A 27,892-nucleotide genomic window follows, 5' to 3' on the forward strand; every position below is an offset into this window, starting at 1 on the left:
TTGAAGCATACAATACAAATAGATCATTTCTGTTTGAGTGATGTCACACTAAAGGAAAGGAAGTTTTCATAGTCTTTATGACTATATCAATATTTTTCATGTCATTGTTTCGTTTCATAGTAATTATTATTTAGAAAAACAATTACAGATGAAATAAATTCAATTATATAATTGATTAAATATTTTAGTTTGGACAAATAATCTAAATAAATAAAAGAGATAATTAATCTTGAGAATTGTAGAAACTTCGGGCCAATTAACCTTGAAAATTTAAGAAAAATAAACTTATTAAAAAGTCTAGTTAAACAATATAAATTAACTATAAAGTAAATAATTATCTTTATTTAAATTTGTTATACTATTGATTAATTTTCTTTTGTTTATTTGTTTGTATATATTTTTAGGAAAAATAATGATTTATAACCATTTTTTTTTTTCAAAAATAAAATGTAAATAATATTGTTGTATAGTATGATTTACCATTACCAACTGTTGATTTTTGCTTGTATATTATATGTTATATTTTACGACTTTCAGCCCTGTTAATGGTGACGTTTGGTCACTGTAGGGTGATGATGAAATAAAATAAAAAATAAAAAAAAAAAATTAGTCAGTTGAAAAAAAACCTTAAATTTATCTTGGATTTAAATCCTTTCAAATTGTAATTATTATGTAGTGGTAGATAAAAAAGATAGAATTTTTTAAACTTTTATTAAAAACAAAACTAAGGAAAGGATGTCCATTTTATAAAAAATAGCATTTAATAAAAACTATTCTGAATGAAATGTACTATATCAATAAAAATTGATAAATATTTATGTGGAAACAAAAGATAAATATTTAAATTCTTATATAAATCAAAAGAAATAGTAATTTAAGATTCAGGAAATGTTATTTGTCCAATTAAAATGGAAATTCACTTTGCTTGACATAAAACAATAAAAGTAAAATGAAAAATGACTTGACTTTCAAATTCAAAGTATTTAAAATAGTTATTTTATGCTATTGCGCCCTCTATAGTTAGTTTAAGTAGTTTATAGTGTTAACCGGGGGAATCTGAATATTTATACTGTAGATACACAGCAGTACATGTAATGTAACTTGAATTATTTAAATCAATAGTTGCATGCTACTATAGTTTCTATGGTAACTATAAACATGAATTTATACTGTAAATAGACATGTAACTAGAATCAATAATATGTTGAATATACTAATATAGTTTCTATGGTAATTATGAGTCTATAAACATTTATTTGTAATGATTTAATTATTTTAGAAAGTTATGACCATCACCATCATCATAATATAAGAGTTAGATGCTGGCTGGAAATTTGAGGTAATCCTATTGAAGAATCACAAATTATTTGTTATAGCAATTTCTGGGCTTGAGATTGATTCCTGCTTGGATGCAAGGTAAGGGCATACGCGCAAGTTGACCAATCAATAGTTTTTGTTTCTTTTTTCCTTTTTTCTCTTCGCATCCAACAGTGAGTAACTCATCAATTAAAGGATAGATAAAGTTTATAAACTCATTTGAGTGGAGTTGAAAGCAGTGGCGTATCCAGGATTTCGAAGTTGGGGGGCCGGGAATTGCCAATTTGCCGACAAAATTGGTGTCATTATCTGTACATACACCTGATCAATACATGTTCTAGGATTGCATAGTCATATTGTCTTATATGGGATAACGTTGCAAAATTAAAACCAAACCAACATTATCTGTTAGTATGTTGTATTCATATTACAATAAAGAAAGAATTAGGAAAATCTGACTTGTAGTTTTCGAAATATAGGGTCTAAAACATCGCCGAAAGTGATCGCTTTTAGCCACGAAAGAAGTAAAACAATTTGCGGCCTCAGTCGACAATTCTATTAACTACGCCATTTTTGGTTAAAATAATTACATATAATTACGTTTTTTAGTAATTTATTTTATATATCACCATTGGAAATATCAATAAAACATGTTATTAAATGCTTATAAAATATATAAAGTTGTTTACTTAACGGAATTCGGGCAAATTCATTGCTCTAACTTTGTGTAGTAACGATCAGAGAGATTCATGGTACACGCGCGACAGAAAACATTCCGCTGCGGGTGATTCGCATCCACCAATCAAATCAGCCAGAATCCAAAATCATTCAACCGTGAGCAATGCCAATCGCGAGAAAGCTCAGCTTTGATTGGCTTACGATGACATCATATCACAAAATGATGGTTTTGTTCCAAAAATGAAATACTTGGATATTTTTTATGGTATGAGTGCTTTTTCTTAAAAAATTTTGAATAATAAAGGCCTCATATCGAGAAAAAACGGGTTTTTGGCACTTATAATAAATATATCTAAGACAAAAAAGCACATGGCATGTGGAACTATATAATCTTAGCGTAGGAAGACATACAAATCCCAGGTCATGAGAGGCTCAACTGCAAAAACAAGGTTGAAAATAGGGTAAGGTCAAAGACTTTTGAGTAAAGCGTGGTTCCCACTTGCGACGCAACGCAAGGACGTAACGCAACGCAAGTGAATTGACCAATCACAAGCGATGGCTTATTCCCTTGTGATTGCTAACCGTCTATATCTATAACTTCGCTTTTCATTGGCGTTTACGTCCTTGCGTTACGTTCTAGTGGGAACCACGCTTAAACAATCTACCGCGTACGGCCGTACGTACGTGCTAGGTAGTACGATATTTTGACCACATTTTTTACTTGTTTCGCTAGATGTAATGAAAATAAAATAGTTGATCTGAAGCGATCAATGATATGATATGTAAATAAACAAACACTCAAAATAATTATGTTTACAGTTCAATTAGTGAGAATAATACAGTAGTTTATTTTTTTCCCCGGCACCTTTGTTTGCCGACGGATGCGATGATGTGCCGACGGACACGAAATCAGGGGGGCCCGGGCCCCCCGGCCCCCACTGGATACGCCACTGGTTGAAAGAGTTGTTAAACCATGAAACTTGGACATGATTGAAACCTAGACATGATTGGGATTGGAAGGCAAAAATGTTAACCACCAAGCTACCTCCACTCCCGTTCGAATGATACATCCCTTGATAGGTAAATGTACTTGTGCTTACGTCCTTGTGTTCTAGTGTTCTAGTGGAAACCAAGCTTTATGATAGAAAACTTTTATAGGTTTAACATCAAAATAATAAAGAAATGTTAGACAATAATTTCTCTCTTCATACAACCAATGTCACTCTCATCACCTAATTCAATTCAACACATTTATTTTTATTACATATTTAATTTCAAAAGTTTAAATTTCAATAAAAATTTTTATTTTCTTTGAATATTTATCTCTTAAATAAGTTAGTATTTTTCTTGATGTCATAACAGAAAATTATATAGAATACAGTACTAAAAATTTGAATGTAATTTATTCAGCAATTAAGTTCTGAAATGGAGGCCATTTTTTATTCCATCTTGAAATTTAAGGATGACTACAGTAATTCTGTAATGGCAACGATGCAAGAAATATAAAGTAATATATTACCTTAAATTCACACTTGTTATGACACGCATACTTGCAAACTGGAAGAAAAAATAAAACCATTGTTAACTTAATTGAATTTAAATTACTTCAACATTTCAAACAGGACAAACAGACAAAAAAAAAACTAAATGACAAAAGGTAATGACAAAAGAATATATATATATTAAATTAACAGTATTTTAACTGATACTCAAGAATCTCGTAGAATTTTCATTCAATGAAATAAGTACTTATTACATTTGCGTAGTATTGTATAAATAATCTGGCCTATTTGAAAAAAAATGTTCTAAAAAGGAACTATCTATGGCAAACCATGAGTAAATTAATGTGTATTCATTTGTACGTTCAGTGTAATATCAGTGGCATATCCCAATACAAGGAGCAATGGTAGAATATTGATATGTATACATCATGTCTATACGTAAACCATAACCTGTAAAAAGTCTGTACCTTCACTCTGATGATTTACCAATAAGACATAATCAATTGTAATAATATTCTGCAATATCAGAATAACTGCTCACTCAAACACTATACATACACATTGATTATATGATAACATTAACATTTGTATAGCACAAATGTCTATAATAAACATAATCAGTCCTGAGGACGATCAAAGCATATTGATCGAGATGTCGAGAAACTCAACAGTTCTTTTCACAACTAACATACGTGGTGTATCGCAAACTTATATCAACAAACATAATCAGCAAAGCTAATATACCAATTTATAACATTTATCAAAATAAAATGCCTTTCAATTTCAACTGGTAAATTGATGGTAATATTCCCTTGTCATTGGGCAGATTTTTCCATATTTTATATAAATATTATGGTACAATATAGTAAAACTATTGTTTTTTCATTTATTTCTTCAACATCAAAAATGTCGTGGGATCTCAAAAGCAACAGTCACCATAACCTATAGGGCCCCAAAAGAACTTAACTACATAGAATTATTTATCAAAATACAAAATACATTTAAACATATATAAAAGGATAATGAAAATTGATTCTGATATGATCAGTGACACTATTACGACAATTGATATACAGACATCGAAAAACTAACAAGAATAAAAAAACTTCACGTCGGTCCTTAAGGGACAACCAATTTAGTTTCTTCAGCCGCTCCTTGTACGGAATAACTCCCAATCCAACTCCATCCAATATACGCTTAGTGGCACGCCGCTGGATTTGTCAATCAGTGCTTCGCTTAAACTGGTCTCCATGCTGGTGGGCCATACTCAATGATGGGTAATACCATGGTTTTATAAAGACAGGACATTGCCTCAGGAGAACTGTCATCAGCATGGGAACCAACACCAACCTTTGTATATCTGTTGATTAAACAGTTTTCTGACATCTTCTGATGTGTTATTAATATATGGTACTTACAGTATAAGGCCTCCTACTAAAAAGATCAGAGCCTTGTACATACATCATAAAATGATACATCTTAAAATTTCAAGAATTAAAACATACGGAAAAAATAATTAAGGTTAAAATTTTGCAGTATATAAATAAAACGATCATTACTAGAATAAAAATTACTTAGTCTTTTTGATAACAAGACGTCACAGTAAAAAAAAAAACTGACGTGCAATCTGTATTTGCACATTATCTGAGCTGTTTTCAATTCTAAAATGATGTTTTTCACAATGTTTATTTGTATACCAATTGAAACCAAAACAATTACTTTGCAAATATTATTTTCGGTAAATGTTATCAACTCTTATAAGTTTTATGGGACAGGTTGTGCGATAATATTCAAGTAAACATTTTAATTATATTGATATATTTGGCTTTCACAGAATCTAATGTATTATTTTGCTGATAACACACTTCTGCAAATAAAACAATCTATATGCTCAGCTAAAAAAAACTCTTTTACCCTATATAATTTGCTGTAAATGTTATTAGGTTTTTGTGTGACAGGTTGTGATAATATACAGGTAAGCCTCTCAGGTAACATTTTAATTATATCAATATTATTTGACTTTCAAATAATTTAATGTTGTATCTTTAATTTTTTTTGTTGAAATTTAAGGGGAAGAGGGGTGGAGGGGTCGGAGGGGCATGCACCAGTCCACTAATTGGATCTGACTATGAATTTCAAATAAGTTCCTTTTCTTAAAATTTATATGTTTTGGGAAAACATTAAGAATTCATTTTTTTTGTTGCAATTAAAAGTAAACTTAGTTTGGCATATAGTCCTTCTTATAAATTAATAATTAATTAGAAACTGTAATCATTAGGCAACTTCTGTAAATAAAATTAATTTTGACAAAAAATGTAAAGTCTTGCAAATTGTATTTGGTTTTTTATTTTTACAAATTGTGTTTTTGACAACATAATGTTTATTTAACACTCATATCAGAACCCAATCACAAACCCATTGTACCAGACAATAACCATTGAATAATAATGAAATCTATAATCTACTATGGTCATCAACGTTATCATTGATACAAGTGTTTGTGTGACAGAAGGTCGTGGGATAATATTAAGGTAACATTTCAATTATATAGTTATAATTTGGTTTTCACAGAAGATTTTCAGAATGAATTTAAATAAAACTAGAATTTAATTAAGTCACTTTGATGAATTATACTGTAGGTGATCCTTGTGATGGAAGATAATTTTACTAGCATTTACTAGCATTTAATTTTGTTTAATGCAACATGCACGCACATTATTACCCAATGTAATGTGTTACAGTATATATTGTACGCACCAGTGTAGAGGTGAAATTTAAATAAAATACGGTAAACAATTCCGGTTTTGGGAAAGTATAAGTAAGGTAAAATGATTAAATTTCCAGGAATATACCCATATTTTCTACACTTTCTCAAGCCCATCCTCAAGCACCAAATTTTGCATCTTTAGTCGTCCAGTAGGTAACGTAACGCATAACATTGGTTAGATATCAAAATTGTGTGTGTACCTTGAGCTGTAACGAACGAAAGATCACTGTCGTAAGAGGTGGCTTCCACTACTCTTTTTCTGGTTCAGACCTATGGAGTTGTACAATACAAAAGTATAACTCCGCAGCTTCAACACGACCACAATGCTGTTTTTGCTATTTTCCCCTAACTCTGTGCTGTAAATGTGACAGGTTGCGATAATATCCAGGTTAGCCTATCTTGTAACATTTTGTTATATCGATATCATTTGCCTTTCAAATAATCTAATTTTTTATCGTTTGTATTGTTTTTGCTGAAATTTAGAGGGGTTAGAGGGGCATGCAGCAATCCACTAATTGGATCTGAATTTCAAATAGGGTCTTTTTCTTAAATGTATGTTTTTGGAAAACATAGGGGAGTAATTCTTTTTTTCAATAGGCTTAAAAGCAAACTTAGTTTCCTTTCTTATAAATAATAATAAAATAAAATCTTTAATCATTAGGCTACATCTGCAAATAAAATAAAATTGATTTTAATTAAAGTCATGGAAGGCTTGCAAATTGTAAATGGTTTTTGCATTTAGTTATACAAATTCTATTATTGACAACATAATGTTTATTTTACACTCATATCACAACTCGATCACAAACCCATTGTACCATACAACTTAACAATAACCCTGTCAACTAATAATACAATCTATAATCTGCGACGATCTTTCATTTATACATTATGTATTTTTGTGACAGACGGTCGTGGTCGTGAGATAACTTCCTGATTGATTGATCAAAATGGTACTGGGTTTGGTCTACTAGCGTTCCTGCTCCCAACTCATCACCCATTCATAGAAGCCTTGATGAAGTAAGCCTACCTGGTGGTGACTATAGAATGGTATATACTTCGGCTTTAGAAAATATTGATTTCTAGATGATAGTTTAAAATGTATAGTACAAATCTTCACTGTAGCTGTTATTAAATGTGTATAATTAAGTTAAGATATGTTAGAAATATTGATATTTCATCATCAGTCAAATTTAATTAGATTGGATAATTATTACGATCAATACCAGTTCTTTGATATCTTTCACAGTTCACAGTATCTCGATGAGATTGGATGATTATATGTAATACTAGCTCTTTTTATTCTCTTATTTGTTGTTCACAGTGTTTGGGACTGAGCATATAGTAGATCTCAAGGTACATACAACATCATGAAGATTTTCAGTGGAAAATCTGTTTTTATGTGTTTCTGTTTCATACTGGTATCAGGTAGGTTTTTTACACTTTACATTCATTCATTCATTCATCTTTTATTTTGGAAAAAAAAAATTCTCCATAGTTCAGTAACAAATTAGTGTACATTATTGCAAATATAACAAATACATATAAATATATATGTAGATATATATAAAAAAAACCTATGCTACATAGTCACAGTTAGAACAATAGATTCATCCATCTACTATGTAGAATGGATGAAGGAAAAGCAAATTCATGAATACATTTTATGACAAAATTGTCTGACCTCCCTAACCTGCACAACATGCCAAACACCACCTTACGTTGTAGTTCGTAGAACGAGCAGATGTGGTTTTCTACAAACATGGTGCTGGCACTGCATGACCTAGGTTTATTAAGGAGCAGGCGTAAGGCTTAGTGCTTCCATAGATTTTACATTAAAATTTGCCCACAAAGAAGCACAGTATAAGTTACTACAATATGTTTTAAACAAAAAACACTTTATGTTTTTAGAGCATTTTGAGAAAGTTCTACATAGTGTATTAGCTCTAACTTTACTGGCCAAGTAAGAAGTTTTTAAAAAGTTATGATTATATTAGGCCAGGAACACTGTACACTTATAATTGAAAAATTGGAAATCTGCTCAGGATAGATACAGATTTTACGTGGGACAAGTTATGCACTCGCCTATGTAAATTGACAATAAGGAAAACGTACATGGTATACATTTTTTAATACACTAACCGTTTAAATGAAACAATTAAATAATATGATTTTCAATATTTATCCAAGCAGATTAAGGTCTACATGCCTTTAAATATATATATATATATATATCCAATCTGCAGACAGTACTGTTTCGATCTTATTAGATCTCGTCAGTGCAGCTCAGGTTTCGAAATGAAATGTACCGCAGAACTGGCACAATATATAGGCTGAGCCAGGTATGCGGGACATGGTACACTGATTATGAACACAAAGAGTGCACAAGCTCAACGAGCGTATATACAAATTAGGCATAGGAAAATCAAAATTGCACAGTAATACTAAAAATTAATGTTTATAAATATTGTTGAGAAACTAGAAAACTTATAGTGTGTTGGTATATATTACATAGGCTAATTTGCCTCTTGTGACCCAAAGTCGGCTATGCTTTGAAGCCCAGAATGGTACAAAACATTTTTGAAAATGAGAAAAAGGCGTCCTAATCGAGATTCAAACCAAGAACCCTCTGCAAACTTTTCTGAGTAACTAAACTTAAATTAACTAACTATAATTATTGTATATTATATCCCTACTGTAGGAAAGAAACTAGATATAACTATTGAAGGAGATAAGATATATAAGGTTGGGCAAGAATTGGAGTTAAAATGTCTTGGAAATGAGACAATGGATGCCACCTTTAAATGGATTATAGAGCCTGATGACGATTTCAAATGTGTGCAAGAAAAAGGACCAAAGTTGACTGCAAAAATACCATCTATTTGCCAAGTAAACATCACTTGTCTGGTTGAGGAGAACGGAAATTCTGGTTCTGAAACAATCCCACTGACCATTGAGGAGCCATGTTACAGTAATTATAAATACAATATTACAATTTTATTAAGCATTCCACTAAGTTTAAAGCCTCATTCATTCATTACTCCACCCATTATTTAAAATAATCAGTTATTTCATCAATAAGGTTTGTAATTGGTCAAACATCTCTTCTTACAGTGCTTTCATAGCCCAACAAGTATCCTCTTAGTAGGGATGTCTCCTAATTAGGGATATGGCCTTTCCTTGTTCGTTTCATAGTAAAATGTCCCCTTAATAGGGATGTCCATTTAAGAGGAGTGTTCTCTGAATAGAGGTGTCCCAAAAAAGGGTTTCTTCTTTACTAATTACAGCCCCTAAAGTATTATACTAATGACAAAAAATTCAATAATATGTATTTTTTATGGATGTTAATCTATTTTTGTAAATTTTTAGGAAATGAAAATGAAGAACCCGATGAAACCACTCCAACCATGGAAACATGTTCTGATGGTAATTACAAATTTTTTTTTTTTGGTTGATGTAATCAGCTTGCTTTCAATACATATATTCATATTTTCAGTGGAAAATCTGTTTTTATGTGTTTCTGTTTCATACTGGTAGCAGGTAGGTTTTTTACACTTTACTGGCCAAGTAAGAAGTTTTTAAAAAGTTATGATTATATTAGGCCAGGAACACTGTACACTTATAATTGAAAAATTGGAAATCTGCTCAGGATAGATACAGATTTTACGTGGGACAAGTTTTGCACTCGCCTATGCAAATTGGCCTTGACAATAAGGAAAACGTACATGGTATACATGTTTTAATACACTAACCGTTTAAATGAAACAATTAAATAATATGATTTTCAATATTTATCCAAGCAGATTAAGGTCTACATGCCTTTAAATATAGATATATATATATATACAAATTAGACAGGCATAGGAAAATCAAAATTGCACAGTAATATACTAAAAATTAATGTTTATAAATATTGTTGAGAAACTAGAAAACTTATAGTGTGTTGGTATATATTACATAGGCTAATTTTCCTCTTGTGACCTAAAGTCGGCTATGCTTTGAAGTCCAGAATGATACAGAACATTTTTGAAAATGAGAAAAAGGCGTCCCAATCGAGATTCAAACCAAGAACCCTCTGCAAACTTTTCTGAGTAACTAAACTTAAATGTGAATTCATATAATTATTGTATATTATATCCCTACTGTAGGAAAGAAACTAGATATAACTATTGAAGGAGATAAGATATATAAGGTTGGGCAAGAATTGGAGTTAAAATGTCTTGGAAATGAGACAATGGATGCCACCTTTAAATGGATTATAGAGCCTGATGATGATTTCAAATGTGTGCAAGAAAAAGGACCAAAGTTGACTGCAAAAATACCATCTATTTGCCAAGTAAACATCACTTGTCTGGTTGAGGAGAACGAAAATTCTGGTTCTGAAACAATCCCACTGACCATTGAGGAGCCATGTTACAGTAATTAGAAATACAATATTACAATTTTATTAATCATTCCACTAAGTTTAAAGCCTCATTCATTCATTCATTACTCCACCCATTATTTAAAATAATCAGTTATTTCATCAATAAGGTTTGTAATTGATCAAACATCTCTTCTTACAGTGCTTTCATAGCCCAACAAATATCTTCTTAGTAGGGATGTCTCCTAATTAGGAATATGGCCTTTCCTTGTTTGTTTCATAGTAAAATGTCCACTTAATAGGGATGTCCCCTTAATAAGAATGTCCATTTAAGAGGAGTGTCCTCTAAATAGAGGTGTCCCAAAGAAAGGTTTCTTCTTTACTAATTACAGCCCCTAAAGTATTATAAAACTAATGACAAAAAATTCAATAATATGTATTTTTTATGGATGTTAATCTATTTTTGTAAATTTTTAGGAAATGAAAAAGAAGAACCCGATGAAACCACTCCAACCATGGAAACATGTTCTGATGGTAATTACAAATTTTTTTGGTTGATGTAATTAGCTTGCTTTCATTTTATTTCAATACATATATCATATGAAGAGGTTACCCAGTATAAATATATATTCCGATCTATTTCAATAAAAATATCTTTTCTCACAATCTAATTCTCTAATAAACCATCCTTTACTTCAAATAAAAAACATAAGAATGGAGAACCAAGCATATGCAGGGCAAAACAAGACAACAAATACAAAACACTTAAAATAAGAAGAAGGTAAAAACAGAGAAAACACATAAGAAAAAAAAAATTCAGGTATATAAAAAAAGAAGGCATACATTAAAGTATTTTTGTAATAAGAAACAAGAGATATGTATTTTTTAAAGAACAATTGACAGACAGACTTACCTTTGCAGTTTCGCCCCTCGTTCCATATACTTTCATTACACACAGCACATGTCACAGGCTGTTTGAAGACTTTAGTTTTAAATGTGTGGCACTTTGATTCAAGAATCTCTTGTGGCTGAAATAAAACATGACAATCATAAATAAACAAATCAAAAGAGAGATAAAATGTTTTATTTATACTGAAATTATTACCATTACTTTTACCCAATACAAATAATTTGGGAATAGAGCTCTGTCTAGTTTGACAAAACAAGTGTGATTTGCCCAAATATGGTAGTGATATGCTATGGTATTGTTTGTTTTATCTTTATACTGGGTGACCTCTTCAGTCAATGACTGATCTCCCAGAGGGCCCAGTTGGTGATCAGTGGCTGTGATGTACTAATACACCGGGGTAACCCCCTACTCATCTCGAAAGATGTACTAGGTTCTTTAAAGTGCACACGAGCAAGTTGTGTACACTGGACCTACGGTTTATAGTCCTTATCCGAGAAGACTCGGTAGTGATATGACATCATCATGTCCCTATGGGCACATCACCTAATCACCGAAAAACAAAATAATATTCAAAATCAAATGGTGCCATTAGTATCATTGATATAGTGATAATAACTTAGTTAATATATACTGCAACTAAGAACATCAATGTTGTTAATGTTATGTATTTAATACACATTTTATTTGTTTAGAACTTTTCTTAAATTTTTTAAATCTTGTTTTATTTGATTGTAAAAAAAGTGATATGAACTCTATTCTGAATATATCCTTGTTGGTTGCTGCATTCAATGAAGTTCTATTCAATTATTCAGTAATGTGAAAATCAGCAAAGCAGGCTGGCAGATTGTATACGGTTGTTTCACCTATTGAACATTTCTTTGTAAAGAACTTTTGTTAACTTATACCACATATTATATTCTATGGGTGATATTGGCTTCGATGGCAATGAATCATGCATACACACAGTATTCCTGACACAAACAAAATCATATATAGTTCATTTTAAGTTATTTTGTTGTGAAAACAAATTTTTTCTCAAAATTTTAGGGTAGAATTGTGGGTTACCAGCATCTGACTTCCTTTGCATCTGAAGTACCTTTAAGTTCCTATTATTTTCAATTTTTATTTATTTTTTTACTTATTTCCTAATTAGTACAAGTTTTTGAAGATGACAAAAACTAATATTACTGTAATAATTTTATATCATCATAATTTAATGATTTAAAAGAATGTTGTATTTGCTAATATTTAGTTTTCTCATCTCTAGATACTAGTAGTAGTTCCATGGTTAGTGCTACTACAATCCTAACTACATTTGCTGTCGTCCTGGTTACGTTGTGGAAATTCTATTGCAGACGCTGAAATGACCAATCAAAAAGAAACTATAGTTTTGAGGATTTTGCTAATTTTGTATGTCATACACGTAATAGTAAATATAAAATGTCTATAAATACATCAATAAAAATTATTATCTAATTCTAGTTCTTTTTAAAGGATGCCACATTCCTTTCTAATTTTCTATATAATTTTTTTTTTGTATGTTAAAAAAAAAATTATTTGTTTTGTTTTGTTTTGATTTGGTGCTGAAAATGTTTCTATTTGGTGAATCAAGTGTAACAAATATTACATATACAGTACTCATTTTTATAGTGTTTAATTTTAATATATTTTTCAAATGGCTAATTTAAGTTTGTATTTTTATATACGGACACTCATGATTATTGAATACCAGAATAGGTAAGAATAATTAAATACAAATAATATATCTTACTACTAGCGTAGGATAGTACTGTTATAAACATTATATGTGTTTACTATAATATTTAAAAAAGTATTTTCATAAACAACCTCAATGATTCTACACTAAATTATAAATATATTTTTAAAAGTGACGTGTAGATGATATTAATAATAGAAGTAATTAAAAGATAGTCTTAATATATATATATAATGGGTATCTATAAATAATTATGCAACATGAAGCTAGTGTATAATTTATTTTGATTAAAGAGTTTTTCAACTTCCGGTAAATACTGTATCACAATCTAAACATGACTACAGTATAATGATCAGTTGTAAAACTTTATATCAATCAAATGTATTTGTATAAAACTTGGGCGTAATATAATAATGTGCAAATAGTATTTAACAAATTGCATATAATAATAATAGTAATATAATAAATATATATTAATGTAGTTAGTCATTATATTATGGAAAAGTAGAACATTTGAGATATATTGCAATTAAATATTTGTGTTTAACAGAATGTTTTGTAGTAAGTAAATATTATTTAGACATCAGATGGACAAAACTTATCACATAATGAAGTCCAAAAACAGACTGAGGAAGAGCAGAAACTATTAAGAGAGCAGAAACTATTAAGAGAGCTGCACAGGACAGGGAGAATGGGTTCGACTTGACTGAACATGGCTAAAATGACGATGATGATGACGATGATAATGATGATAATGATTAAGTCAATGACAGTGACGATGAAGATGACAACAACTAGTAATGATGAGGAGACAAAATAACTATTACTGATGATAACAGTAAAAGTTTGCAATGAGGATCGTAACTAACATTTATAATGATCACAGCCGGCATTAACACAAAAAATAAAACCAATCTTGCTTACAAACATAAAAATATAAATATTTTTTATGCATGAATTGAGCAATTATTAGTTTTTCTCTAAATTTTCAATACATTTTAAATTGCCCTAGGGGCAACGATGCCAATTCAATAAAAATCCCCAAAATAGATGAATAAGTCACCACAGACAATAATAGTTTAAATGTCAGTTCAATGGGTTTATCGAAACTCATCTGGGTTAAAAACCTATAACACTGCACACCTTGACAGTATTATGTTTTTAAGGATATTCAAGTTGATACAACCAGAAATAATACATAACCATATAATAATATAATTTTACAACCTTACAAACACTACCAACACTAGTAAAAACCATAAGTTCACACAAGTCAAGATTCAGAAGGGTAGTGGTTTCTAAATATTCATTTTCTATTTATTCTTTGTTATTTCATACGAATCCAGCAGTAAGAAACTCACCAATTACATAATGGATAAACTATTTTATAATTAATTAATTAGATGTTTTGCCCTACTCTGACGTAATTTGTAAGTACATTTGAGAATACTTGCGAAACAATTCGCAAGTAGTTCTCGGGTGGGACTCAAACCCACTACCTCCAGATCACTAGCCTGGCGTTCATACCTCTGACCACCTAAGTACATTTGAGAATACTTGTGAAAAAATTCGCAAGTAGTTCTCGGGTGGGACTCGAACACACTACCTCCAGATCACTAGCCTGGCGTTCATACCTCTAGACCACCGAGCTTGCGCTGATGGCTAGTGGTTAGAATTATTTTATAATTTATAATTGATTGTGCTTATAAACTAAGTCTCATTTGAGGAAGTGGGTTGAAAGAGTCGTGAGTTTACAACCCTCAGGACTAGGTCAGGATTGAACATTGGACCCTTTGAAAATTGAAATAAATTGTTAAATTATGTTGTTGTGTACAACAACACAATAACAATTAACATTATAAGTTTAAAGCTATTAATGTAAATTTCCTCTCATACTATTTTTCATCAAAGCCTCATATAGATAAATCGGAAGTATACAATGTGTTGCTAAGATCCATCACACTATTACTGTAATATAGAGCAGTCTTCTAGCTCTATACCACAAATCAATTTTTTTGAAGGTATAGTAATTTTGAAATCGCATATATTGATTTTTTTGGTACTTTTGTAAATGTTAAGAAGAATAATAATATTATTCTATTGTAATGATAGTCTAATTAGCACACATGATCCTAATACAGTTTTTTTGTTGTGGATTCAGACACAATGGTTGAAAATCCTTCATATAATACGATCTCCATGGATACTTTAAAAAAACATCATTTGTAATAGGTACTTCTATACCAATCAATAAGAATGAGCTATACACATATTATTGCAACAATGTGCAATAAATTTGTTACGCAGGTTACTGATATTCAAGTTAATCAAATTAACATATCACAAACAAAATTCAAAACAGTAGTTTCAAATAACACTAAGCTGTTATTGTTTGATAACATTACTAAATAAACACTTGACAAATCTTGATATGTAGGTATAATATGTATAAAAATACTTTTTTTTAAATTTCTACTAAAAATGAAAATAAATAAATTAATTAATTTCTTCCACATACATTTGGACACTTTGGGTTCTGTTGCTGAGGTATAGTGATCCTTTGCAAAATGTTGGGGGTTTTTTTCTCTACATTTATTTATTTATGCAAATACCTTACAATCGTGATTTTAACTTGAAAGTTCAGTATCATACATGATTTATCTAACAAATACAGAGGCCAACTACTAATAATAAGTGATCTATAGAAAGCCGAGAAGTTTATTAAGAGCAGGAAAGCGTTGCTTGATAATTTTCTGAAAATTGTTCCCGAAATTCATTTGCTTTGATCTACCCGGAGTCAGCCATCACGATTTGGTGCAATTAGAAAACATTTATTTATTTCTTCTGAAATATTTAGTTTAAAAAAAAACATTAAGCTGCAGTTCAAACAGGCTGGCTGTACTTCAGAATGAAGTCTTTTATTATGCGTTAATAAATGAGATGAGAGTCGTAATCAATATCTTTTGTTAGATTCATGTGAATTATTTTTAAATCGTTGCGTTTGGTAATTTTATCATCAATTATTTTCATGATTCTGTCAGTGGCAGCACATAAAATGGTGGTGCACTTAAACTTGAACTAAAAAAAAAATATCTTAAACTACAAAAATGTCTTAAATAAAATGATTAAAATTATAAAATATACCATATTTGATACATTTTTTATATCATATTTTGAGGATAGGCACTGAAAAGGGGTTTGATCTTGTTTCTGCTGTAAAGAAAATGAACTTTTGGTATGGAAATTAATTTGAACAATGGTAATTGGTTACATGGCATTCTACACCCAATCCACTGTATTAAGATATTGACGAATAAACACATTTTTGTTAGAATATTTGTTACACTGACTTAATTTCTTCTAAATTTCTGCTCTCAAATAACTGTTTAAATTAGTGGTTGGTTGCTGAGGAAAAAAAACATTAATATTACCCAGAATGCATTGTTATCAGGCGGTTAAATGTCAATCAAATAATAGTTTGCATTGCTGCCAAAAACTAACTATAACTAAACAAATAACCAGTTAAAATGGTTTGGGTGATTTTAACAATTATTTTCATGCTACCATTTTACTGGTTATTGAAATCAGGGTTAATTTATTCACGGTTAATAATCGGTTACTTTTTGCAGCAGAAACAGGTTCACAGAGCTCTTAAACAAGGCCTTGGCACATAAAGGTGTTGTGGTCGTGGAAAGTTCACTGGTAAATCAAATGCGTTTATGATTTCTTGTGTCATTAAACATCTGTGCAATATACATAAAAACATAACTTGTGTTAAACTGTGAAACTCACACCTGCCATTGTTCAACATAATTAAATTTTGTTATTAAACTATATAAGTATATGTGGAACAATAAAATAATTATGTTTGTTTGTTTATTTTCTACACAAAATACAATGACTTTTATGTTAAAATACAATTTGTTTTTGTGAAATTATATGTGTGTTAACAGATGGCATCAGCTAAACGTTACAATTTGACAATAACAGAAATGTTGGCTTAAATGGTACTCCAACCAAATATTGGCCCAACATGATATCAGATATTGACAATGATATCACTAGATCAACAAACTTAAATTTATTAATCTTAAAATTAGTTTTTAATTGGTACACACACTATTAATTTGGTTAAATCTGATTTAAATAATGTAATTAGATAATTTATTTATTTAAACAGGAATAAGGTCAAGGGTTTGACAATCAAAATATCAGTAGCACACCTGACCTTATAATTGATTCATTAATAGCCATCAGCATTTAATTAATATTCATAAATATCTAGTGTCACAGCCATCTTTCCACCGTTGTAACATTTCAACGTTCTTGCTTTGTCGGCAAGCTCATATTGATCCATCGTTTATAAAAGCCAATGAAAATATTTTGCTTTAATTTGGTCAGAAGGGATTTAACATGCTTATGAATAAACACAATAGTTGTTGATTTTGTTTTCTCGGAAGGCATTTATGTACAATGTTATGAACACACACAACAGCTAAATGTCGATTTTGTGATGAATATATACAATATACAACACCCAAATGTTGATTTCGTCATGAATTAACACAATAGCTGTTAATTTTCTGAAACCTATTAGGAGTATGGGTAACAATATTAGGTCAACTATTTTCTTTGACCTCTCTGTGACCTGAATGAATAACATAATAAGAAATTGGTCTAGAATTAGAAAGTTAGATTTCTATGTTCCTGAGTACAAATGGTTTACTGATTAGATTACTGTAGGAAAAAACTGACTTAACTACTGTTACTAAAAAAAGTAAAGAAAGTAAAATATTATAGAGGGCAGTACACTTGATAAATTCATACTCTGAATGAAGAAAGTAAGGATGTGTATAAAATAATAATCAAATTTAAAAATATGAAAATCTGCCAAAAACAAGCTATCCGAAGGACAAACAAACAAACAATGAAATGTCGAGATGATGAATGGTTGAGTTAGGCCTATGTGGTTTAAAAATGCCGAAAAAAGATCGTAAATATACCAAATGCAATTGATGTGATGCTATTAAAGTTTCTATCGCAATATAATGCAAAATCTTGTGTAAATTGTGATATGAACCTGGTGAATCCTGGACCGCGCTGAATTTCGGTGGATCATTAGCGCAAGTTAACCCTCCAAATAAATTACAATGCAATTTCCGGGGCCTACACGTACATATTCTTATAAATGTTTTTACCAAGACAAAACCATGGTGGTGCTATTTTATTATGTTGGTCCAGATGGGTAGTTGGGCCGCGGTTTTGTCCCGGGAACCAAAATAAAAAGCGGATCGCTGATCTAAAATATATTCTGTAAAGCAGACTTTCAGGTTGGCCACTACATGTGGCTTTAGAGTAATAACGCTGAGAGTAATATATGATAATATTTTTATTTCTCAGGTGAATGAATCTCACAAAAAGCATACTCACTCAAACGTGCATTTACCTACAATAACATGTGACAGTACTACAAATGATTTGTAAAGTAGACAATCAAGAAGTCTTATTATCTCTATTGGTTCACAAAGCATTGGCATTGACCTATTTACCATCAAACCTCTTTCATTTTATGTATCCTTCAACTTCAATATTGACAAATCTACAATGTTGTCGGATGTTAATGAATACTAGTTTTAATTGATGATGATTATAGCTATGTTGTTTATTTATTAAAACACTCTGTATATAAATAGATTTTATGCATACGAAGACTGACTGTTTGACGTGATTGGTAAAAACTTCTGACATTTTATATTTACTAATTTTATTTAATTTTTATTGATGAATTTTATATCAAGACTATATTGCAATCAAGTTGACAGATCATTAGGAAATATAGAAATTTTGGCACTGGGAATGTTAGATGAAGATGAGTAATTCAATTAAAATCCCACGGGATAAGGTCAAGGGTAACTAAAAAAAGGTACAACATTTATCTGTCGCCACAGATTTGATATCTGTATTGTTATGTAAACAGTCCAGCTGGGATTCTGATGAAGTATCAATGCTATTTCTACGAATGATTATTACCTCATAATTGTAGTATTTTGCTGAGTAAATGCCCATTGAAGAAGTTTATAGTATGTCCCTGGTGATCTTAATGCTAAATATAACAATTCATAACCCAGAAGATTAATAATAAAGAGAGACAGAGAGATTCATATTATTAAATCCAACACCCTGAATATATATACTGATTCTGTGTTTTCAAATTTGAGTTGATTAAAAAGTTTTAGCTTTTATTTCTCTCCATTAAAATTTGTTTAATAAAAAAAAAAACACAAGCGAACAAGAACTTTCTGATTGCATAAGAATATTTAAAAAATGGACCATAAAACACAGACATGGTTGGACATGACTTCAAACTAATGTATCTGATTAGAGGATTGAATTTGAACCCAGATATTGTCCTACTTTTTAATTACATTTTGTATATAAAAATAGAAAACAGACTTCTTAATTTTTCTATATTTATTCTCAAAACAAATTATAAATGATGAGAGGAAACTAAATATAAATTAAACTAGATTTGAACTCGTCACTACGGACGAGTTAGGTTATCCGCAGTGCAAAAGCCACGTGCACGTCATACGTTAGAATAGTGCGCGCAAAAAAATAAAACGATTATGGCATTGAAAAATGTTAGTGCGCTCTCTATGTTGCGTCGCGTCTAAGTATATACGGTATAACACTATATACTGTATACGTACTACATACAGTGCAGAATAGTTGAAAATAAGTGACCAAAGTTATTGACGCATTTGAACATGATGACGTCATCATAATTTTTAAAATGGTGGATCATGCGAAAGGTAATTGATTGATCTAGACAATATAAAAAAATTGAGTGAAATGGAATAAGGATAAGTAGAGATGCGCTCTATTAAATTAACGAGCTATGACGAAAGAGAAAAAAATCCTATATTTTATATTCGGGTGGCCATACGATGACGTCACAATGTCTGGTTAGCCATATCAATGCATGATTCAAGAAAAACAACTCATCTACTTCCAGAATCTGAAATTTTAAATATTTTCACCTCGGAGTTTAGAATCTATGACTTTTTAAAAAAAGGCATAATTTTCACAAATTTTTGAACTTTTTCATCAAAAACGCGCACAAATTGTTCAATTCTACGTGCTCGTATGACGTGATTTTAAGTCGAAATTGATTGAAAATTGGTAAATGTACTAGAAAAAGCTGAAAAAACAAAAATCAAGCAAAAAAAAGATGTTTTTGCGCTACGTGCGCACGCGCGCGTAAAAAATATGCGCACGCGTGGGAATTTTTGAAATGCTCAAAATGACCTGAAACGCGTAGAAAGTTGATTAGAAATGAATTTTTCGCAATTTGAAATTTTAAACGCGCGTGCGCGCGTAACTTTATGTCAAACATGCCATTTTTAATCCATAGAAAGTTTGCCCTTGATATGACTTAAATGTTCACCAAGTGTCATTACAAAATGACTTTTGCTTTTTAGTCTATGTTAAATACGCGAAATTCATAAAATCGTGCGTAGCTTACGCTGCGAGACTCTAAAGTAAAAAAACGAGCTGTCCTGCACTTCTACAGATAGAGGTAAATCTTCTGACAAAGTTATACGATGTAATGTTGATCAGAATTTGAGATACACGTGACACAAAATTTTGGGAAAGAAAGAAGAATAACATAGAAAAAAAAAAAAAAAAAAAAGATCCTGACAATAACAAGAGGTTATCCGCCAAGAGCGGATAACCAATTAAATAAATTGCACGCAATATCAAATTATAAATTTTTGAGAAAATTAGTTAATTTATTTATTACATTTATTTATGGTACAATATTAATTACACTGACTTGTACTGATCTACATGAAAATACATGTTACGTACACCCTGTGGGTAAGTTTAACCTCTATGAAAGATTTATTTAGGCAACTCAAAATGTGTCAATCACTCACTGATTAGACAGATTAATGCGTAAGGCCAAATAAAAACATTTTTTTTATTTTTTTTACTAATACTGTAGCTATTTTTCAGTAAAAAAATTTGAAAAAAATGAATGAATACATTTTCTATTAAAATTGTATTCAATATCGTAATAATTTAAAAAATGAGAAGACAAATTTGTACAGTTCTTACAAACGGAACACAATGTGGGAAGAAAAAATAATATATACATAGACATCATAATATCTACAACTTTTTTTACAATATATTGTGTTGTATTTTAGTTAAGTTAAGTTAACGATATCTTATAATATAGGAAAATGCCCGATGTAAAAATCCCAGCTCTACAATCTGAATTCAATTAAGTTATCTAGACAATTTATAATGTTTGTCCAATAAACAACTGATTTCAAAAACTTTTTTGATATGAACTCAACTATTATGAAACTATTTAAATGTTTATTTAAGCCTGGTTTCCATAAAATCGCTACACGACAGAGCGTAGCGATTCTATGGAAACGCTAGAATTTATCAGAGATCTAGTACGCGAGTGCTAAATATTCTTTGGTACGCGTATGCGATTCTTCGCCGACACAATCGGCAAATTTCAACCATGTTCAACTTTGCCGATTGTGACTGCGATGAATCGGGGAGCCTTCCCGATTGTGTCGGCGACATCTGCGCGTGTAGCGATTTTAATGGAAACGCTGTAGCGATTTTAATGGAAACCAGGCTTTAGAGGACACCCCTATTAAGGGAAAATACAGTGAAACCCCTGACTAAACCAACTCTTAGTGTCCCTTATTTATCTCATTGGAAAGTACTTAAGTCCCGAAGCTCTACGATTAATAGGTGTTGTACTGTATTATACTAGAGAAACTGAAGTAGAATATTAGGAAAAAAAACTCAATAATGAATACAATATACAGTGAAAAGCAACATCAAATAAAGGGCACTGCAGATTAAACACTTCACATTGAATAATTGCACAATAGGTCTATTAAATGTTAAAGGTAAACAATTTTACAGCAACGTTCAAGAATAAATGGGAAAGTCACCATAATTGTAATAAAATAACTAGTTAAAGCTAACATAAGTTTAGTTAATGTTCAGTGCTAGTTCCACAAAGGTTTTATCGACAACTAGTTAGTTACTAGTTCTATGAAAATCTATTTATTTTTCATGTTAATTACTATTGTATTAGGCCTATTTTTTCCTCATGATAATGTTATTTTTAGATGTTTATGTTTGGTTAATCTGTATAATTTGCATTGTTCATACGGTACTATTGAAACATAAGTATATGTACACTTATTATTTTCAAACTATAATTGTTTTATCTTCAAATGTTTAATATTTTGGTGAATATTACAATTAATAATACTTTAATTAGAAATATGTAATTGTTGTATAAATTTAGTTAAACATATTTGCAACTGTACAGTATTACATTTTAAAATTTTCAAGAAAATGAGTAAGAGAGGTATACATGATGAAATAAATGTCGTAGGTCACATGCCCAGAAAAGTACATAATAGCCATAGAAAGTACATACGCATGTTTCAAGAATGTTAAACATTAAAGAAGCATTTAATGTAGGCCATAGACATGGATCTACCTGCATAGTAATCGGCCTAATTCTGTTGGTAGACCCACTTTCTCTCCACTTTCCATACCCATGGGCTCAAAACGTAACTGCTTGGGTGGGCTAAGTTACGCATGATTGACAGTATCTAATTGAAATTATTATTATTAGAAAAACGTTTAACTAATTGTCATTTCTGCGATAAGTTAAACCGAGGAATTAAGCAGAAACTAATATTTGGAATTCCATTTTGACTCCTTGAGTAGAGTAAATAATGTTTGTTCACGTTATGGGGTATTGTGGAACCAACCTGTATGGAACATCTAACAAAAACATTCTAATTTATTTGATCCAGTTACTGATTTCAGAATTAATAAAAGACTGCGAGTCTTTTATTCTATTTTTAAAATTAAATTAAAGTTGGTATTTCAAATCAATTATATAAGTATCATCTTCTAATATTTTTTTTCTTTGTAAGGTTAATTCAGTCCAATTTAATTTTTACATAAATATTTTACTATAAAAACAATAAATTAAATCATTTTACGGTACAATTAAAATATGTATTTTTGTGATTATCAGTAATTTACAGTAGGTTTATATACACAAAAAGCATAATTAATAATACAGTAATAATGGCCTATACTTATCTAAGCTTAGACACACTACAGTAATTGTGTTGTACTAGTTTTAGCTAGCCCCAGTTGTCTAATGGTTAGGACATTTGCATATCAAGCAGAAGGTTCCGGGTTCGAGTCTCGGTTGGGGAAAATTTGTCTCATTCTTACAGATTTCCTCATCTTTATCGTTTTAAATTAATTAATATTCTAAAATTAATTTTCTATGCCTGATGTGTGTATAATATTAATTATAGATATACAGATTTGTTGTGGGTTGCATTCATCAATTTATTCCTAAGTTGACTAGTTTCCAAAATGCATGTATCAATGTTAATATAACATGCCCTTTAATATTAATTATAAATAAATGCCAGTACATTCATTACTGCACAACACAACAATTTAATGGACCTCTATTTACTTACTACAATACAGATAGTTATAATATGTACTGTATGGCATCAATTAATGACATATGGTGATATGGCCTAAAATATATATATATATGCAGATATTGTACATTACTACAAAACACAATTATAATGTACCATAAGTTCTGATGTAGACTAGTTAGTATTCGTAGCATCTATATTATATAGATATCAAGTGACATGCTCATAACATTAATTGTGACATTCCAGTTGTATTCACTGTATAGAACACAGATAAACAAAATGTACCTTTAAGTTCATAGACTAATTAAGTAGTATGCATAGAATAGACAAACAAACAAGTATGCATAGCATCTACAGTATATCAGTAACAGAGAGATGTGCCCTACAATACTAATTATAAATAAATTACTGTGGGGTTATATAACAAAAACATTATTTTACCTTTGATGAAACATTTTCAAATAATGTTTGTGATCCAAGCCAAAACTCTACAAACACATCATCCGCATCAATAAAATCCATGATGTTAAAATTCCAAAGCTAAATACTTTCATTTGATGTAGTAATACTAAAGCTATTTATGGAGAGCACATGCTTTCATTCTCAGCTATACTACTTCTACTACCGTCACTCAATTGTGTAAGTACTTTGATGAATTATAAAACAAATCTTGAAGCATAGTTTGTTACGGTATTATGCACTTCTTTTGTCAGACACTTTACTTAAGTTCTTGCGGTAATACACACACAAGGTCGTAGTCTACGACACATATCCCCCACAAACACAAATGTCAGCTATCAACATGGCATATAAATTATTTTTAATAGCACACCATTTAAATTTCCTGAATACATTAAGTAATTTAAACGTGGTTAAACCAATCAGTGGCCTTCTCAGATGTAATTCAAGCAGTATGCTCTAACCTGTTAAATTGTACTTTCAGAAAGCGACCTGAGGTTTAGAAATTTATTAGTCGGAAATAATTGTTAAATATGATTATTGTAAAAATAATATAAATATAATAAGAATGATTCATAATCTAATGAAACGGATTAAAAAATGTGTATGAATAATTTATTTAAAGAACACCTCATTTATAAAGGCTAAATTTAAAATAGAGTTATAGCAAACCGAACCAAGCACTCTAAGCATGTCAAACACCAAGCAACTGTGCCACAATCTGTTATAATCTATTATAATTATTATTATGATTATATTTTGATTTCAATAATATAACTTAATCTTTAAAACTCTAAAATAATTATTTCAGTTAGTTTAACTTATTTCAATTTCATTGTTATCATTTTTAATGTATCTGATAATTGATACTGAATAAACTCTAACTACTAAAATCAATAAATTATGATAAATGAAGTAGAACATTATCTGTAAATCGGAAAAATAAACTGCATAAGTGTACACAAAATTGTACAGGTTAATTACAACTATCACATTATATAAAAAACATTCACACGCAAAGCTAGATATTAAAATTATCAAACAGGAAACTAAAGAGAAGAACTATCAGAATGGTAGGTCTAACATTTGATAAATAATTAAATTTGGAATCATTATACTTTAGTTTGCTTATAAGGCTGGGTAAGCAAGTTGTAAAGCTATTCAGTTGAGTAAACACTCCAAGTCCCCAACAACAGACATACATTGATTTACCTGCTGGGAAAGTGTTACAAACAATTGGACAATCTTTTGTACCGAGGGTTTTCAACTTTCATAGAATTTCTTGTTTAACATACATGTACTCGTTATGAAATGCCTCCTTTTAACGCCATAGTTTAAGTTCTAACAGCTTGATACTGTAGTAGTCAGTATTTTAAATTATTTTGGTTGTAAGATAATAGAATTGAAAGAAATTGAAAGAACAAAACCTCAAATATGTTAATAAATAGAAACTCCCACTTTGATTATGAATGAATGAATAATACTTTTACATTCTAAGCTCTAGTAAATTTTGAACTTTCGACAAATTAACCACTTAGTTTAACCCAGTGCTTTAAAGTAGAGATACGCCCTGTGGTTGACAATTCATTGTCATCCATGGCCAGCCCATTGAAAGTATGTATAGACACTATTGTGGTTCTTTCATTCAAATAAGTGGGAACCCACAACTATATGAATAATAACAGGCACTACAAGTTTAATATTATGCAATATAATTATATTGATTACTATATGAACTTAAATATGATAGAAATCATAGCCCTTTCACGTCACCTAACAAGACTCCAGAGTTTACACACATCAGCGTTCTGTATGGTGTGCTTCTTGGTGTGTCTCTGTCTACACTATCAAACTTTATGTGACAACAAAATGTGATGATGTCATATCACTACCATATTTGGGCACATCACACTAGTTTGATTGTGCAGCTTAACTCTAGAGATTTTCTAGGTGATATGAATGGGCTGATGCCTTCTGTTTGTAACATTCTTTGCGCAAGACAGTAAACATATTAAAAGTAATCATTGATTGTTTACGCCATTTTTTTTTCTCCAAATTGGTAGACAATACACTTTCACATCCTGTATGTTGCAAACAGCTTTTTAAAACAACATTACAATAGTTACTTGAAGGCCAAAAGAAAGTTGAAGGATTATTGTATTTACAAATCCAACTTGAGATGAGATGAATTCATCAAGGACAACAATAAACATATTTCATAACAATAATGAACACGTTGCCAAAATAATAGACTTTGAATGACAATAGGACAATGGGACAGAATGTCTTGCACAAAAAAATACAAAAAGTTGCTGAAGTGCTGAAAAGTGTATGTTACAAAAATTTCTTTAGGATAAAGGCCTACCATAGCAAGAAATTTAACAGGGGTTTAATACCTTTTCCACAAAGTGTCACTCTTTCCAAAAAAAAAGGCAAACAGCTAGGCTAGTGATAAGATAGGCTAGTTAAGCATATTTATCATCACTTTTGCTAATGTTTGTATAATGTGTAGTTTTTTCAACCTTTTGCTGGACTGCTGTATCCATAGATACAGTATATTTGTATTTTTTTATGTTACATTTTATTCTCTGTACATGTTTAAATTATTGTAGTTGTATTTTCCATCAGGATAGATAAAAAACTATATTTGACCAGACAATTTGATACAATGTTGGTTTATTTTTCATTCAACATTACTATCTACTATCTAATAGCATAGATTCAAAGTTGTTTGAATATAAAAAAAAGTTATACAACCATAGAGGGCTCACTTCACAAATTTTGTTTGCTATGGTAGTATTTGTATGGTTCTGTTTTATCATACAAAATATAAACAGTTGGCCTCTTAATGGCTCCAGTCAGGATTGGAAAAATTAATAAAATGCCCAGGGTCGATTTATCAAGGTCTAAACAATTTCCCACATAAAAAATTATGTTTTAAATTTTTAGGCCTATTCTTAGATTTTGGAAATGAGCCTAATTTAAATTTATACCTGAGGGCCATACAGCTCAATATTAGTATTGTTTGTAGGAGAAACTCTGTTAATTTTTATAATGATGTAATGTAAAATAACAAAAAACAAATACTTTTATTGTTATTTTAATAGCTTATTGTTCAAATTTCTGACACATTGTGATAAAAGTTTCATTTAACTGACAAAAAATGTGATGTGCCCATATCTTGGCATGATAATGCCATATCACTACCATATTTAAGCATATCCCTACCATATTTGGGCAATTAACCTTTTTTTTGTCAAACAATGTGAGCAACCACAATTTATTCCATAAAAATCAGCAAAGAAAAAGCATTTTGAATTTTATTTCTCATGGCTACATCACTGTATCTGGGAATAAATCGTGGTGTCCTCCAATTGTATTGGTGAAATCGACACAATGTAGCAGTGTAAACGATTTAATGAAAACCATTTAGAGGGCGTTTGTCCATTTTCAGTTTATATTCTCCTTTGAATCATGTAAAATGCAGGGAAACAGGGAATTTCAATCTTCCCTTTACATACAGTATGTAACATATTACATAGTAGATAACATTAATTGACTATGTTTTGTTAGGGATTAAAAATGTACCCACAGTAGGCCTACTACATTTATACATTCAGTCAAATTAATCGCACCAATACATTAAACAC

At 30.3% G+C, this 27,892-nt stretch overlaps 2 protein-coding genes across 10 annotated transcripts in view; one reads left to right on the forward strand and one right to left on the reverse strand.

Moving 5' to 3' along the window:
• The window catches only part of LOC140040041 (tensin-3-like), a 118,368-nt gene that overhangs the window by 54,703 nt on the left and 35,773 nt on the right, over positions 1-27,892 (reverse strand). For 2 of the 4 annotated variants that reach the window (XM_072085680.1, XM_072085678.1), the window contains exons 1-3: positions 24,225-24,398; positions 11,541-11,655; positions 3,515-3,552 (exon numbers count right to left, since the gene is read on the reverse strand). In XM_072085680.1, the coding sequence (XP_071941781.1) occupies positions 3,515-3,552; positions 11,541-11,655; positions 24,225-24,305 (234 nt within the window). In that variant the 5' untranslated portion in view covers positions 24,306-24,398. Of the gene's footprint in view, positions 1-3,514; positions 3,553-11,540; positions 11,656-24,224; positions 24,400-27,892 lie in introns of those variants that run through there. The other 2 variants (XM_072085677.1, XM_072085679.1) reach the window with 2 other exon arrangements.
• Positions 1,307-27,868, forward strand: LOC140040044 (uncharacterized). 6 transcript variants are annotated; one of them, XR_011842687.1, is made up of 9 exons: positions 6,003-6,028; positions 7,173-7,314; positions 7,589-7,692; positions 8,966-9,235; positions 9,634-9,690; positions 10,413-10,682; positions 11,105-11,161; positions 12,805-12,962; positions 27,857-27,868. XR_011842687.1 is itself a non-coding variant. In XM_072085688.1 (8 exons), exons 3-8 carry the CDS (start codon positions 7,635-7,637, stop codon positions 12,897-12,899), a joined length of 807 nt encoding a protein of 268 aa, XP_071941789.1. In that variant the 5' UTR covers positions 1,307-1,416; positions 7,173-7,314; positions 7,589-7,634; the 3' UTR covers positions 12,900-13,748. The 6 variants fall into 6 exon arrangements, 5 of the variants coding, with proteins under 5 accessions (XP_071941789.1, XP_071941791.1, XP_071941788.1 ...); XM_072085688.1 differs by lacking the exons at positions 6,003-6,028; positions 27,857-27,868 and adding an exon at positions 1,307-1,416 and having other exon boundaries at positions 12,805-13,748; XM_072085690.1 differs by lacking the exons at positions 6,003-6,028; positions 27,857-27,868 and adding an exon at positions 1,307-1,416 and having other exon boundaries at positions 7,173-7,284; positions 12,805-13,748.

Source organism: Antedon mediterranea, chromosome 2 (assembly GCF_964355755.1).
Source record: "Antedon mediterranea chromosome 2, ecAntMedi1.1, whole genome shotgun sequence".
Taxonomy (NCBI): Eukaryota; Metazoa; Echinodermata; class Crinoidea; order Comatulida; family Antedonidae; genus Antedon; species Antedon mediterranea.